The sequence below is a fragment of the Sphaeramia orbicularis genome, chromosome 2 (genome assembly GCF_902148855.1).
Source record: "Sphaeramia orbicularis chromosome 2, fSphaOr1.1, whole genome shotgun sequence".
Classification (NCBI taxonomy): Eukaryota; Metazoa; Chordata; class Actinopteri; order Kurtiformes; family Apogonidae; genus Sphaeramia; species Sphaeramia orbicularis.
The window spans coordinates 2,872,083-2,888,017 of NC_043958.1; the positions used below are offsets into that span (position 1 = coordinate 2,872,083).

General features: G+C 36.8%; 2 protein-coding genes across 2 annotated transcripts in view; one reads left to right on the top strand and one right to left on the bottom strand.

The window, feature by feature from the left end:
- Positions 1 to 15,935, bottom strand: part of LOC115431961 (NACHT, LRR and PYD domains-containing protein 3-like) — a 592,418-nt gene that overhangs the window by 198,510 nt on the left and 377,973 nt on the right. The window lies entirely within an intron of this gene.
- LOC115431969 (aryl hydrocarbon receptor-like) overlaps positions 1 to 15,935 on the top strand; it is an 82,703-nt gene that overhangs the window by 11,091 nt on the left and 55,677 nt on the right. The window contains exon 2 of the mRNA XM_030152710.1: positions 7,765 to 7,952. Coding sequence (XP_030008570.1) covers positions 7,765 to 7,952 — 188 coding nt within the window. The remainder of the gene's footprint in view (positions 1 to 7,764; positions 7,953 to 15,935) is intronic.

The following is a 15,935-nucleotide window of genomic DNA, read 5'->3' on the forward strand; positions in this document are numbered from 1 at the left end:
GAACATATAGAGACAAACAATCACTCTCACATTCAATCACTCTCACATTCACACCTATGGGCAATTTAGATTAACCAATTAACCTATTAGTGCATGTGTTTGGATGGTGGGAGGAAGCCGGAGTACCCGGAGAGAACCCACGCAGACACGGGGAGAACATGCAAACTCCACACAGAAAGGTCCCACCCCCCGTCGACTGGTGTTGGAATCGAACCCAGGACCTTCTTGCTGTGAGGCACGAGTGCTAACCACTGCACCACCGTGTCTAACTTATGAGTAAAGGAAAATTTGAGCTTGACAAAAATAATGATTTGATTTATATCGTGATATTTATCAATATTGTCTGATAAGAAAAAAAATTATTATGTGATTTTTTTCCCATATCGAACAGCCCTAGGTCCTTGTCGTCGTCCACTTCTCATAGATTCTCTTTTCTGCTCCATTTTCCAAATGATCAAAACACAAACAAAGTGAATCTTGTAGAAATGGTATAAAGCTTTGCAGACAGCACTGGATTAAACATGGAGGGTGAATGTAAGTGTGGAATGCTGCAAGTGTGTTCCACCAATCAGCATTCTTCAACACACAGCCCCGCCCCCAAGAATTCCAGGCAATCTGAAAAGTCCAATCCTCCTACTAGGAACTATTATTAGGGAAAGTTTTGAGACGGGGGAAAGTTTTTTACTGGGTAAGTTCGATGGAAACGCGCAGAGGTTTTTCAGAGTTTATGCTAAAGGGTTGAATATTTCTGTGGATACTATTGGGCACAGTCTGTCTGTCACTTTAAGTCATGGGTTGGGTTTGTTGAAATATCCATCTCCTAAAGGTGCCTGTGCTGACCTCAATTTCCTGCAGATTACACACTGACTTATACACCTATACGACCTATATTTGATGTTTTCTGGTGCAGGTTCATTCCACAAAGAAACCATAGATACGTGTAAATTAGAATGTGATGCTATTGTTTTCCTCATGCCCACAGATAGACACCAACAAGAGTTCCAGTCTCTGTTTTTACAACCTAAACTGCCCAAAATACGAGAATGAGAAAAATATCCAGATCTCCAGAATACACTCAGACTCCTCAGGGCTACAGACTGTTATGTGATTTTTAAAACCCGTTGTTAATAACATGGAATGAAGATTTACTAGTTTGACGACTAATGTAAAAGTAAATATGCAGGATTTTAGAAAAGTGAGGATGCATCATGAGTCTTGACTAAGATTCACATCCTTAATTTCTCTTAAAAGATAATAAAAGAAATCACTATTAACTCTATTAATTGCTATCGAGTGATTTTTAATAATTATAACAAGCCTTTAGTCGATCAAAGTCATTCATATATTAATATTTCTATACATGATTTCTGCACTAAGCATCAATTATTGCAAATTTTCATCAATGGAATAAGCTGAGAAATAATACTTTTGTATCCATAAACCCATTTCCATCTCCTGAGACTGAAAAATCTGCTTTATTATGTTTTCATTACATTGCAGTTTGCATCATACCCAAGTGTCTGTCTCCTTTTTTTTTGCCCAATCACTTAATTTAGCATCTGCTTGAAAGCAAAAACGCAAATAATTCGTTTTTTTAATATACTTGTTTATAAATTCAGCCGTTAAGGGGACAAACAATTTCCCTTTAGATTACTTGAAATGTTTGAATAAAGAAAAGAAGAAAAATATCTAAAAAACAAAACAGTGTGAGTGTGATACATATAGGTGATTTTTTTGGTCATGTTCTGTGTGTTTCTTGTTGATTTATTAGTAAATTGCATCACTCAGCCCAGACTGAGGAAACTGTCGTCAGCAAAAACAAACCAAAGTGTTTCCACTGTTGGGTTGAGGTTCAGGGATTCAAGTGGTTTGTGTTGTGCTCGGTGCAGCTTTAGGCCAAACATTTGACACATTTTCAAGAGGTCAAAGCCACAGTGTCTAGAGACTATTCACACAAATGCGCACACACACACACACACACACACACACACACACACACACACACACACACACACACACACACTTAGGGATTGGCCTCACCTGACCTCCAATTCCCAGCAGAGTTTGAGCAGAACATCTGAAGCTGATTGAACGTGAGAAACAGCCGACATGTGGCTGCTCTGTGGGAGACCGACAACTGGAAACTCACAGGTTCAGTTCCCACAACAACCACATGCTCTGCTGCAGTGCCCTTGAGCAAGGCCTTGACCTTGACCTGCCCTGAATCTGTAAAATGAAATATTATTTCACAGTTACTATGAGGTCGTTTCATTATAGATAACCCTCAGAGCTTTAAGGGTGTTTTCCTGATTTCTACAGACTTTCTTAAATTGAACATTTTAAAGTTCTTGCAAATAACACAAAACCCAGGTGTTTTATATCAAAATGCCTGATTTTTCCCCCCGAGAACACTTAAGAGTTGACTCAGCTCAATCGATACAAGCCATATTCTGTCATCTAGTATGTTTTATTTACTACTAGACAATCTTAATGTGTAAAAAAGCATTATCTAGAAAACAAAACATTCATTTTAAGTCAACATTTCTTACATAGCAGTCCTAATTTTCTTGTAATGAGCAAACATTTCTATAAAATGTGGACTTTTTTCTAGCTTTCTAGATTATTTTGTTCAATTTCATGGTAATTTTGCTCATTATTGTTCATTTTCATAATAATTTTGTTGATTTTTGTTCATTTTCTAGATTGATTTGTCTTGAATGTTTTATTTGTTTCTGATTTTCCTTGATTATTTTGTTCAATTTTTGTTCATTTTCATAATAAATTTTTTGATTTCTTGTTCATTTGGTCATAGAGCACTCAAACTCACCTCAGTCAATAAAAGACATATTCTGTCATGTTGTATGCTTTATTTACTACTAGAAAATCATAATTAACATGTACAAAAGTCAACGTCTCTTACATAACAGGCTTTATTCACTTGTAATGAGCAAAAATTTCTATAAAAGGGGAATTTTTTTCTAGTTTTAAGTGTAGTTTTGAGTTAAGTGGTTAAATTATTTAGCTTTTACCCCCTTTTTTTTTGCTTAAAACAAGAAAATGTAATCAAATTTAAGAGTATTTGTCTTATTTCTAGTGGGGTTGTATTTGGTTTTTTAATTCTCGTGGAGGACGACAAAGCTTAGTAATGTGTTTTAACCCTCAGAGCTGTTTTTTCTTGATTGTTTCCCCAAATGTTTTTGTTCATTTTCTAGGTAATTTTGTCCATTATTTGTTGAGGTTATTATATTATTATTTCACTTGAGATCACATTAGGTTGAAACTCCCTCTGCATCAGATCATGATTACAATCTACTGAAATGCTGTTTTTAAAAGTAACTTTGACAGAGTAGAATAAAAGTTTAATAATCTTTTTAAATGTCGTAATTATTTAAAACAAACAAACAAACAAACAAAAAAACAGTGTCTGATTTCGTGATTTTGGTCATTTTTGTTAAAAAATGTAAATGAACCAAGGTGATTATGAATATTATGTGAAAAAAAGACATCACCATTATAATTATTGTGATGTAAAATTATAATGATACAGTGTTATATTCCAGTAAAAAAAACAAAGAAATCATTATTATCGTCATTATTTATTGGTCAGGTCTTGGTGTTGCTGTTAAAGTTCTGTTTATTTGCATAATGTTTTGCCCTGTTTCATCCTTCATATGCGCGCCAGTAGATCGTTGGTTGTGTTTCAGCTTTGCCACTAATGCATTAAAGTGTCAGATTTGGGAGATAAAGTGGAAAAGTCTGACTTTGGTTTGTTTTCACACTTGTCTGGCGTTGATTCACAGGTGTCACACATCCACAGACAATCACAACTGTTGGATAACTGGGTAAACCCATATAAGATGTAAAACGTATGTATTTTTGAGTGAAACTGTTAGCTCAAAAGGTGTTTGGGATCAAATCGTCCAGATGTGGGTGTATTTCAGGTACCCTCAGACTGATTCGACTGGCGTTCCACAGCTTCACACCTTCTGTGGGAAAAAGAAAAGCCCCTTGTGTGCGACCGCCGTCTGGTTTGAGTTACAAAGGAAAAGTTGTCGGGTTTATTGAGTTCACTCCCAGACACAGAGTTTCATCTGGGCCACAGTGCTGATGAACCAGCATTTATTTACCTAAAATCTCAGTTACACTCAGTCAAACAGTAAAACAAACAGGGATTATCACCACGGCATGTGTCGTGACGTCTCATCCTCTATGCTTTAGTGCATTCCTCTGAGTTGAGGATAGTGTTATTACTCTGCATGATTTAGAAAACTTGATCTAGTAACTCAGTGTTTCTCAAACTGTAATATTTTGGCGCCTGAGCTTATTTTAGGGATGTGCGACCAACAAATCCACTGGTGATCTGTCAGCAGAAAAAGTGTAGTTGTGGAGAATGAACGCGTGCTTTACCTGGGACGAAAAGAAAAACATTCACTGTTATTGTTTGTACAGTTTCTAAAGTTTACATAGATTGAACTTTATTGATCCAGCAATTGTATAAAGTGCAAGAAAATGTGCACGTGCAAGGTAATGCAAACAAACAATACAAAAAATATTAATATTAATAAGTAACAAAACTCTGTTGCAAGGGTGTTAAACACGGCCCAATATAATCTCAAGTGGTCCAGACCAGTAAAATAATAAATGAAAAAACTACAATTACATTATGAAAATGTTTACATCTACAAGCTGTCCTTTAAAATTTGTATAATAATGAAGCACATTACATTTATAAGAAAAATAAGTGCAATTTTAACAATATTGTGCCTCAGTTTATCATTCACACAAGTGCATTACAACTTATAGACCACACTGGATTTATAAATACACAAAGCATTTAGTAACAGGCAGAATATTGTAGTAGTTGTAGTAGTAGTAGTAGAATAGTGCAATAATCACACCCAAGCACCTTGTATATTTCCTTTATTACCTGTATATATCCTTATATGTTGTACATAATTGTTATCTTTAGTATAGAGTTGGCTTTTTGCACATGTTAGTAATAATCAGTAGTATTTGTGTATTTAGCCTAATATTTTATCTCTGTAGTTTTTTGCATATTGCCAATATTTCTTAGTATATTGTGTGATATTTCTATAGTCTTTTGTGCACTTCAGGTGTTTGCTGCTAGAGATAGAGCTGAAAAATGGATTTTCAATGTTCCTGTAACAATGACAATAAAGATCTATTGTCTTGTATTGTATTCTAATATTGGTAAAATTGCAAAGATTATGCAACACCCTGAAATGTCTTAAGAGAAGTAAGTGTAATTTTACCAATATTGTGCCTGTTATATATTTGTTAAAATGACACTAAACTCACTTAATGTGAATCTGGACATAAATTTTACTGACACTGGACTGTTTTGTGGAGGCATACAGCTAATTAATTAGTTCATACATAGTGAAACGGTAAAACCATGTGCTATTTTGCATTATTTTAGCGTTTAGACGGCAGGGAACAGTTGGAGGTAAAAAAAAAAAAAAAAAAAAATCAGATTTACTTTAATTGTTAATTATTGTGCGAATGTGTCTGAGCTGTTGTCCTTCAGACCGTCGGCCAGAGGATGGAAGAATCAAACACAGGTGATAAACAAACATTGGAGCAGGTGACATCAGGCTGCTGGCCCGTTTCCCTGGCGACAGCGGATGGAGCAGGTAGCTCTCCGCTGTGCCTCTGGAGAACAGAGGTGGTCTGGGCTCGCTTCATTTTCCACTCAGTAAACCTTTAATCCCCAGCATTCATCAGCCAGCAGCACAACTCAGAATATGACTTCGAACAGATCTGTGTGTGTCCAAAGACAGGCTTGTGTTTATGTATTCAGAGGATTAAAGACCTTTTACCTCATTACTGATGCCCTGATCAAAACCTCCTGCTGTAAACAACTTTACATGGTTTTAAGCTTCTGGAGAGTGGACAAAAATCTGCATAATATCTGCATAAGATCTAGTTCTACAGTAGAGTTTCAATGTTGTGTAATTGTTTAGAGCACAGTCATTATAATTTGCTAAATCTACAAATGCTTAAACTACTAATGGAAAAAAAAGTCAATGCACATTTTGTTGTGATTTTCATTTGTGAAATGTGCCATATAAATAAACTTTACCATTCTCACTTATTTATTTACTCATATGAATACTTACCTAAGGTGAGGATTAGGGTTCCATTATATATTCTCTGATTAAAGAATAAACTATAGTTCAAATTCTTTGTTTGTATTAATTCTTTAATGTCTTTAATGCACTAACATTTTGCATTGGATTAGAACTAATCTCATTATAATATAGGGGTAGGTACAGGACTGTGAGAGGTTTTTTCAGATATGTCAGCATAACATAAAACTGTTTAATAGTATCTTATGCTGCATTTCCACTACGTGGTACCGGCTTGACTCGACTCTGCCTTTTTGTGTTTCCATTATGTAAAACAACCTGGAATCTGGTACCTGGTACTACTACTACTTTTTTAGCACTTGCTCGCCTGAGGTTCCAAAACAGGTGAAGAGATACTAAAATGTGGTGTGTAACCACTGTGGACCACTGATTGGTCAGAGGGTTGTCTCTGTGTCATTGCGTCATCAATGCGTGACGCCATTTAAAAAAAAAAAAGATTCGGAAGTTTACAGTAAATATACTGCTAGGCTAATCCATGATGACAGCCCCCAAAACGACACCGTGGTTGGCTGAGGAGGTTCAGACACTTCTGTCCTTGGTGGCCGATGAAAAGATTTAGCGTGAGCTTGACGGGACAACACGCAGCATACAAGTTTATCAGCAACTCTCTGAGTAGAGATCACAGAAGTTACGTGTCATGTTGCTATGACGACCAGGTATTCTAAAGTCAGTAGTATCCTGTAATGGAAACAGTCTTCAGGAATAGTACCTGGTACCTGAGTCAAGTCCAGTTGAGTTGAGCTGGTATCACAAAGTGGAAATGCGGCATAAGTTGAATATGTTTGAAGTGTAATTAAGTTCAGGACTTAAAATGGGTCATGGAAGTTTTTTGTTTTTTTTTAAATTTTCCAACAAACAGTCAAATATGTAGAAATAATATTACTTGTAAATTCATTTCTGATGAATAAAGACAGAACCGTTAGTAAATGTTTACCTCAACAAAGCCACAGGAAATGAAAAGAAGAGGCATCAATTGGAAAAAGACAAAAATGATGCAGTGACAGAAATGAGGTTAAAGATGAAAATGATGTAAAATGGTTAAAAAAAGAGACTTTCAGAGACACTTTTCCAGTGGACGTTTCATCGTAGATAAATGTAGATCTGTTGGAATTCGTGATGTATTTTTGCGAGTTTGGGTCCTGAGGAGACGATGAATTTATCTTTTGGTCTTGAGGTGAAAAAGTTAGTGAATAAAAGGAAACAGGATATTCAGAGTGAAAATCAGCAGGGCTTTAATGTAAACAGAGCCTGGTTGTCATGGAGATTATGCATAAACACAGTGAAACGAAGCTAACACTAACAGTATCGATAGAACCTGGAGGAGTTTAATGTTTGCGGGTGAGACAGAGGACACCTCGCTGTAGGCTCCACCCCCCCCCCCCCCCTTGTAAATGGTCCTAGTGTTGTCTTTACTGGTCAAATACAACCGGACTTTAGAGGAAACAACCAAAATACGAAAACGACCTGATGATGCATTTGACGTAATGACATCGCTGAACCAATAAGTGGAATCGTTAAACAAACAGACTAAGGATTCCAAGGAACTGAGCTACGTGGATGCAGTGTTTCTCATGTCTGTTCTCCGTCTCCACAGCCCTAAACCTCCGCCTCCTGATGGCACCAAGTCCAACCCGTCCAAACGCCACCGCGACCGGCTCAACGGCGAGCTGGACAAGCTGACCAACCTGCTGCCCTTCACGGAGGAGGTCAGAGCGCGGCTGGATAAGTTATCGGTGCTGCGCCTCAGCGTCGGGTACCTGAAGGTCAAGAGCTTCTTCAATGGTGAGTTTCAGCTGAAAATATGATCGATTATTGATCAGGATTCCCAGTTTTAGTTTCGTTGAGGTGATCTCTTATTCACTACGAATCCTGGCAAAACATTTAACAACTTTGTAAGTCTTTTAGCCAACAATATAAAGAAAATAAACTCATCAATATGCCTTTATTACCCAGGTTTAGTTTAACACGAAAAATGTACCAACATATTATTTTATACAGTTGATTTTAATCCATTTATTCTGTTCCATTATGCACCTCAGCATTACCGCTGCTATTAAACTGTATGTTTATATGGATATGTATCTTTAATCTATTTTAGTTTATCTTCTATAGCACTTATTTATTATTATAATATTATTGCATGGCATTTAATAGCAAAGTCATAGAGAAACAGTATCTCAATTCACTGTATGTCCTGTGCATCCAACTGAATTAATTATACAAAAAACTTGTACATTAAAGTTCTCCTGAAATATCACTAAGGATTTTTCAGCAGAGTGTCCTAAAGACCTTGAAGAACTCAAACATCCGTATCTATATCCGATGCAATAATAATAGCATTTAGTTGAAAAGCAACATTAATGTGGTACATTAATTGCAGTTTTACACAAGTGTTTGTGGTTGTAATTATACCAAACAAGTCTACTGTGCAATAACATGATCATTTTATTTCATATCATAGACAATATAAATAGAATACACTAACTTTTTTCAGTAAAGAAATAAAAATGATAAGAATGACCATTATTATTATTGAAGAAATGGAGGTGGAATGATAAAACCTCTCTAAAAAGACCAGTCTGTCCAGTGGGAATAAATAGAAAGTCAATAAAAGCAGTGAATTCTGTTGTATTTCTGTCAGCTACGAGCAGGGTGGCTTATATACTTCTGAGCTTCTTCCAGTTTCCACTCCGCTTCCTGGCATTGTTTTACTGTCTCTTTTGAAAGCAGCAGTGATTAGATCCAGAGCAGCCCTGAAGACCACGGTCCTTATTTTCAGTCGAGGTCTCTGGGTGTGGTTGTGTCGCCAGCTGAGGGGCTATATCAGTGCAGCGCTGTGAAATTTGGCCCTACTGGGTTGCCATATATTTGGAGCTGACCTCCTCAGCAACAGGAGGTGTGAAGTGGTCTGAAAAGAGGCGAGCATGTGTGTGTGAATGGTGTCAGGGAGATGATCGGTGCACACTGGGAGCATATTAATGTACACCTGTTCTCTAGTGCAGGCTGATGTACGTCCATACACATTTGTGTCTCTGTATAGACCAGCGCTCTGCAAGCTGTACAATCTGAAGAGTCATTTTTGGCTCAAAGAAGAGGAAAGAAATCTGTCTGGAGCCATGAAAAACATCTAAAACCATTTACATTTTATCATGAGGTGGCAGTTCTGCGGTAACCTTTTTATGATTAGTTTATTGAACCAGTGGTGGGAGTAACACATTATAAAAGTAATGCATTACAGTAGTAGATTACTTTTTCATGTAGTGCAGTAGTGTAAGGCATTACTAATCAATTGTCAGTAATATTTTATTTGGTACATGTTCAATAGTTCCTGTGTTACAACTTACCTACTTTTCACCCGTAATTTGATTGCTCAAATGAAAAAAAAAACAAAAAAAACCAAGCAAGACTGAGGGACCTTAAAGAACCAAAAAAGCGGCAGTAAAGTTCTATTTCCTGTTGTTCAGCCAATGGGTGAAGACGGCAGAAGACAGTACCTTGGCCACATGGACGTACAGACGCTCATTACTAACCCTAACCCTGCTTTACAGAAGCTAGTTAGCATGATCCCTGTGATCAGAAATGACAAGCTAAGATAACATTTCTGTGGGTAGTTACAGTTCTTTATCAATTATGGATTTATCTACCAGCATCCTTGGTGCCGCACCCCCAGTTTGAACATGGAAAACATTGAAAAAAGAAAAGCAGCATTCCGGGGAGAGAGCACTCACCATTGTTTGTAACTCAAAAGTAGTACAGGAGTCATGTAATGCATTACAATTTGAGACAGTAATAGTGTAAGATAAGGGATTACTTTTCCATAACAGTAACAAGTAATCTGTAATGTATTACAGGTTGGAAGTAACTTGCACAACACTGTATTTAACTTTGCATGTCCAACAATGCTGCTAAATTTGGTGCATTTATGAGTTTTTAATGAAACATTGTGTAATGGAGAAAAAGCTCCACTCATGTTAATAGACTTACTTTAAAAGAGACAAACTACAAACAAATGAAAAACAAGTATGTCTGGTTAAATCTGAGGAAGAAAAAGAAATCTAGCATTGACATACACCTCAGTTTATAGGATGACAGAATCTTTTTTGTCATGAAGCGTATGCATATTTTTGCAGATGGACAATGTTAGAATAGATTTAAGCGTAGAACAATGTTAAAAAATACTGATTGATTGACTTCATTTCAGAATGTTTCTTGTGTTTTTCGACAGTTCAAAAATATGTCCAAATTAGAGATATACTGCATGAAAGGGTAAAATTTACAAAATATAAATAGTATAAAAATGTGCAAATGTAGTAGTGTAAACAATGTAAACACACATATTTACATAGCGTTCATAAATAATTAAATAAGAGAATTACTACGGTGATATTCTTAATATTACTTTTTTCCTCTTCTTCTTTTCCCTCGATCGATAAAACCCTCTGATATTCAACTGTTTTGGTCCCAAATCTCAACAAAATCATATCGTCACTTTCCTAAAATAACTACATAAGACAGACGAATCCTACAAATGTGTAGTTACCGACAAAACAAGAGATAAAGTAGAAAATGTGTCCGTATATGTTTTCACTGCTGAGGTTCATGAGTAAAGGAGTCAAATGGACAAATAAACCTGGAGTTGAACCGAAAACTGAAAAACTATTTAGTTGTTCTAGTGGACAGATTTTTATCACATCCTTTCTACAATAGCTATTGGGAACACACAGCATACAGTATACACTCCGCTCATTGTCCTGCTGCTATCTTGGCCCTTGATCCATCACTCTCCTTCCCATTGACCCCACCCATTTCCTGTGGGGGCCCCTGCAGCACCCCGGGGCCCCTTTTCCTTCAACTGTTCGGCCTTTTCCTGCGTCTGAAGTTCACAGCTCCTCAGACCCCTCCTCCTACATCTCCTTACTCCACCCCCCCCTCCACCTCCAGCCCTCACCTCAAACAAACGCTGCAGGACTCCGGTTCGTCGGCACGGCAGGTCTGCAGCGGGACAACCCCAGGCTTTATGCATTCATCAGACTCCGCAGCGCACACACTCAAAACACACTCCTGTTCCTGCTTCTTCAAAGGTTTCCATTAAATCTGACTTTTGGTGGATGCATCGGGCTTCATTTGAAGTACATTGTGGTTCATGCGATTATCCACATTTAAGAAGTCCTCATTACTCGTGCTTTTGAAGTTTTACTTATTCATAATGACAGGTTTGTCCACCTTCAGATAAACCCTGGGCCCGTTAACCCTTACCTCCACACAACTTCAATGATTTTAACATTCAAGACATTTTCATATAAAACCAAATTAAATCCAGTGCCTTTTCTGATGGTCAAGGCCCCTGTTGAAAGGGAAGAGTCTGAATTTTCATCCATAACAATCAACATTCCTGTAACTGGTCCTGGTACTGAGTAATAGAAGTCTGAACAACACTGGAAAATATGTTTTATGGCCTTATAATCAGAAGAATTTTGCTCTCGCCTGAGTTTTTGTTAATGCCTGCAGAGAACTGTAAGTTGTTAAAAATTTGAAAAAAAAAAAAAAGAACGTTTCTATGAAGTCTTACCTAGCTCCACTTTAAATTTGATAACAGTTGTTTAAAAAAATGAGTGTTTTTTTTTTTTTTTTTTACCTTTTGTTGTGATCTGGCGCTATATAAATAAAATTTGATTGATTAAGTGATTTGTGTTTATGTGTTTATGCATTTGGCAGACGCTTTTTTCCAAAGCGACTTACAGGGGAAAACCAATCAAATCACTCAGTCAATCAAATTTTATTTATATAGCACCAGATCACAACAAAAAAGTTATCTCATGACACTTTATATATAGAGTTGGTCAAAACCAGACTCTGAGCCAATTTACAGAAACCCAACAGAATCCTCCAGATTTGACTGGTTTTCCCCTGTAAGTCGCTTTGGAAAAAAGCGTCTGCCAAATGCATAAATGTAAATGTAAAATATTCCAGGTTGTTCATGTTATTCACATTTTTTAAAGGATAGTTTGTAGATCAGCCCTGTGATGAACTGGCGACTTGTCCAGCGTGTACCCCACCTTCGCCCCTATGTAGCTGGGATAGGCTCCAAGCGACCCCCGTGACCCTAGTGAGGATAAAGCGGGTTCAGATAATGAATGAATAGTTTGTAGGTGTAAACATTTTCATAATGTATTGTGCTTTTTTCACTCTAAAACATAGAGAAAACTTGGAGTTGTCATTATTTCTAGATTATTATGTTATTATTTTACTGGTCTGGTCTGATTTGACAGCCCAGAAGACCAGTTTTGGAGCGTCCACATGGCTTCGTATTCATGTCAAGTTGCTTTTTGTTTGGAGTGTAAAGTCCTGTGATAAACTGTCAATATTAAATCATGACTGTGGACTCTGGAAAACGAGAAAAATGAATGTATCACCAGCTTGTAAGATTAGTCCAAGATGTACACATTTTATTTAGTTTTCAGAGTTGTGGCTAGACCTTTTGCATCCAGTTCAGTATATACATTACTTTGGTTCCTGCAGTGCATTATGGGATGTTGTGGTCATCAGGCCGGTTGTGTTTATCTGTTAATACAGACATAAAGACACCCACAGTTCGTCATACAGACCGAGGCTCTGTGCCCTCGGTGAATCCCTCATTGTTGCGGTGGTATTACCAGTCCCACCAGTCACACACACAGCCTGATGGTCAGTTTCCCAGCATGCCTCCCAGTCATCAAAGGTGACCTGACAGTGTAAAGGCTCATGGGAAGGCCAGAGCGGCGTGTCGGCCTGGCAGGATGTGGCTGAAAAAGGAACGCTCTGTATGTGTCGCGGTCGGAGCCACAACATGGGGCCAATGGGCTGATGGGAAACGCCCGGGGGTCCGATCCCAGGGCCCACGGTCACAACACACGCTTTGTGTAAGACTGTGGACGGTTTCTGCACCAGACCTCCCATCTTTTACTGGTTGTCTTTCCTCTGTCTTTATGTCTTTGTCTTGTTTTGACCATGAAAGTTATTCTCATCTTAAGATATGAATCATTACGAATTTAGCGATTCTGGTTCAGTTATCGAGTCAGAATCCTTCAATAATCCCAGGGGAAATATTTGCGTGTTACAGTCACAGTTAGTAACTATTGAGTACTGATATGAACTTTGACCTTGGAGTCAAACCCAAAGTCACCAATGTCTAGATTTCAATAATGTTCTTCTCCGAAACTACAGGTTGGATTCATTTCAAATTTTACGTGTAGTTTCCTTGGGACGATGTCAATGAAGTTTGTGTGCAGTTTTGAGAAATTTAGATTTTTGAATTTTTGACGAATTTCTGAAATATTGAACATTTGCCTTTTCTTGTAATGGTCCATATTTTGATGGCTTATAACATGTACAGTCACGGAAAAAATTATTAGACCATCAAAAGTCATCAAAAGCAATGGTTATGCAATCAACTATTAACGCCTGTGTGTGTCATGTAACTAAAACAGACTGAAAAGAAAACATGGAATGCCTAAAAGCACTGTTTTTGTCAGTACAATGCCATAGATATTGATTTAAGAACTTTCTCTTTTCCCACTGGGTTTTTGAATAGAATAGAACAGAATAGAACGGAATAGAATAGAATAGAATAGAACAGAATAGAACGGAATAGAATAGAATAGAATAGAAGCTTTATTGTCATTGTATAGTGAATACAACGAAATTGCATTTTGGAGTTTTTCCTTATCGAGAAGGAGGGTCTAAGGACAGGGGATGCCCGGGACATTAATCCATTTCCTTCATCTGCTGTTTATTTGACTGTTGTTTGTTTTCATATCCAACTCATTCTGTAGAGCCCTGTGAGGCAACCTTGTTATGATATAGGGCTGTGGAAATAAAATTGAAAATTGAAATTGAAATTAAGTGATTTTGGTTATTATCATGAAAACCATGGAAAATGGATAGATATTCAGCTCTGAAATTAAACTCTTATGAGCTGTTTTTATTGTTATCATTATATTTGTCCAAACAAATGTACCTTTAGTTGGACCAGGCATTAAAATGAACAAGAAACTGAAGAAAACAAGGGGTGGTCTAATAATATTTTCCATGACTGTAGATGGTTAGAGATATCAGTGTAGTTTCTATAGATCACTGATAGGAAGTCATATATGGAGTTTGATTGAATTAGTTGAGTTCTCCTCCAGTGACAGTACCACCCACTTCTACTGGGAGATTGATGTCCTGCATCAAGACCACAGGACTGGAACACAGAGACAGAATTTGACAACCTCACAAATTCAACTTATTGGTTCTTGATAGAACATGCCAGTGAGATACAGGGACATTGGACCAATTTTTTTCTTTTAAAGCGCTGAATTTAACCTTGATATATCGTTCCCCGGTGGATGCGTTGGGCTGTTGCAGTGCACTTTCGTTCTGCTGTTGATGAGGCCCCAGCAGTGGAGGGTTCTGGCTGTGGAGAACTGTAATTTGTGGTCTTATAATAGCTCCACTGAACTTCCCTCCTCTGCTGGGCCTCAGGAAACACACATATGCACACACATACACACATATGCACACATATGCACACATATGCACAGTTTCTTTTTTTTCTTTGTTACACATTCTGTTATTTCTTGCACCCCCCCGCGTCCCCTTCCATGCATTTTCCAGATGTGTGTCCAGTGGATTGGTACAGATCTGTGTATGTCTGATCAGTATGAAGGTCAACGGGTTACTATTCTGTTTCAGGTAGTGATGACCACACAAAAACTGTTTATTTAGGCCTTTTCACAGATTGATCCACTCCGTTGTTTTTGTGTTGAGGTAAGTGAACACTTGGTGAACATGTTTGCTTGATAGATTATTTGTTGCTTATACAATCATTTGACTGATTATTTAAGCAAAAATTTTGGATGCTTTTGCAGATCTTCATTAAAAAAGAAAACAGTGATGTGCACTTTAGTTTTTCTTTCATTGTGGACACTATAGATGCTTCATATTCAGGCTGCAAAAGTACAATTTAGGACTAATAATGAGTCACAATAATGAAACAACAGGTGCAAAAATCACACCAAAGATATTAACAATTAAAGGTGTCAAAGTCATTTAGGTTCCACAAACAGACCAATATGATCTAAAGTGGATCAGACTAGTAAAATAGGATCATAATCGCCTATAAATAATGTCAAAAATGGGAAACAATTTGAGAAACTTGAACAGAATGAACAGAAACAAACAAAAACTAACAAAAAAAAAAATCAACAAATATGAGCAAAGTAAACAATAATGAGAATAAAACATGAACAATTAACAAAATTAAGAAACATCAGCAAATTGATGTTGAGATTGCACTTACTTCTCTTCAGACATTTCAGGTTATTCACATTTATGTCTCATTTTAGAAAAAAAGTAACCTTACATGAAATTGCTTACATTTACAAACTGTCTTGTCACAGAAAATGTGAATAACCTGAACAAATATGAACAACCTGAGAGAGAAAAATAAGTGCAATTTTAACATCTCAAATGTCAGTCCTCATTTTTGTGCGTGTTTTTTTTCTTGTTTATTTTATTCATGTTTGTTAATATATTTTTTGCTAATTTCTGTTTATTGTTTCTCAGATTTTTTTTACACATTTTATTCTTATTGTTTATTATGCTTTTTTTTTTTTTTGGCAAATTTTTTTATTATTTCTGTTAATTTTGTTCATGCTTCTCTAATTTTTGTCAATTTTTTTTAAAATTATTTACAGGTTATTATGTTATTATTTTACTGATCTGACCCATTTAAGATCATATTGG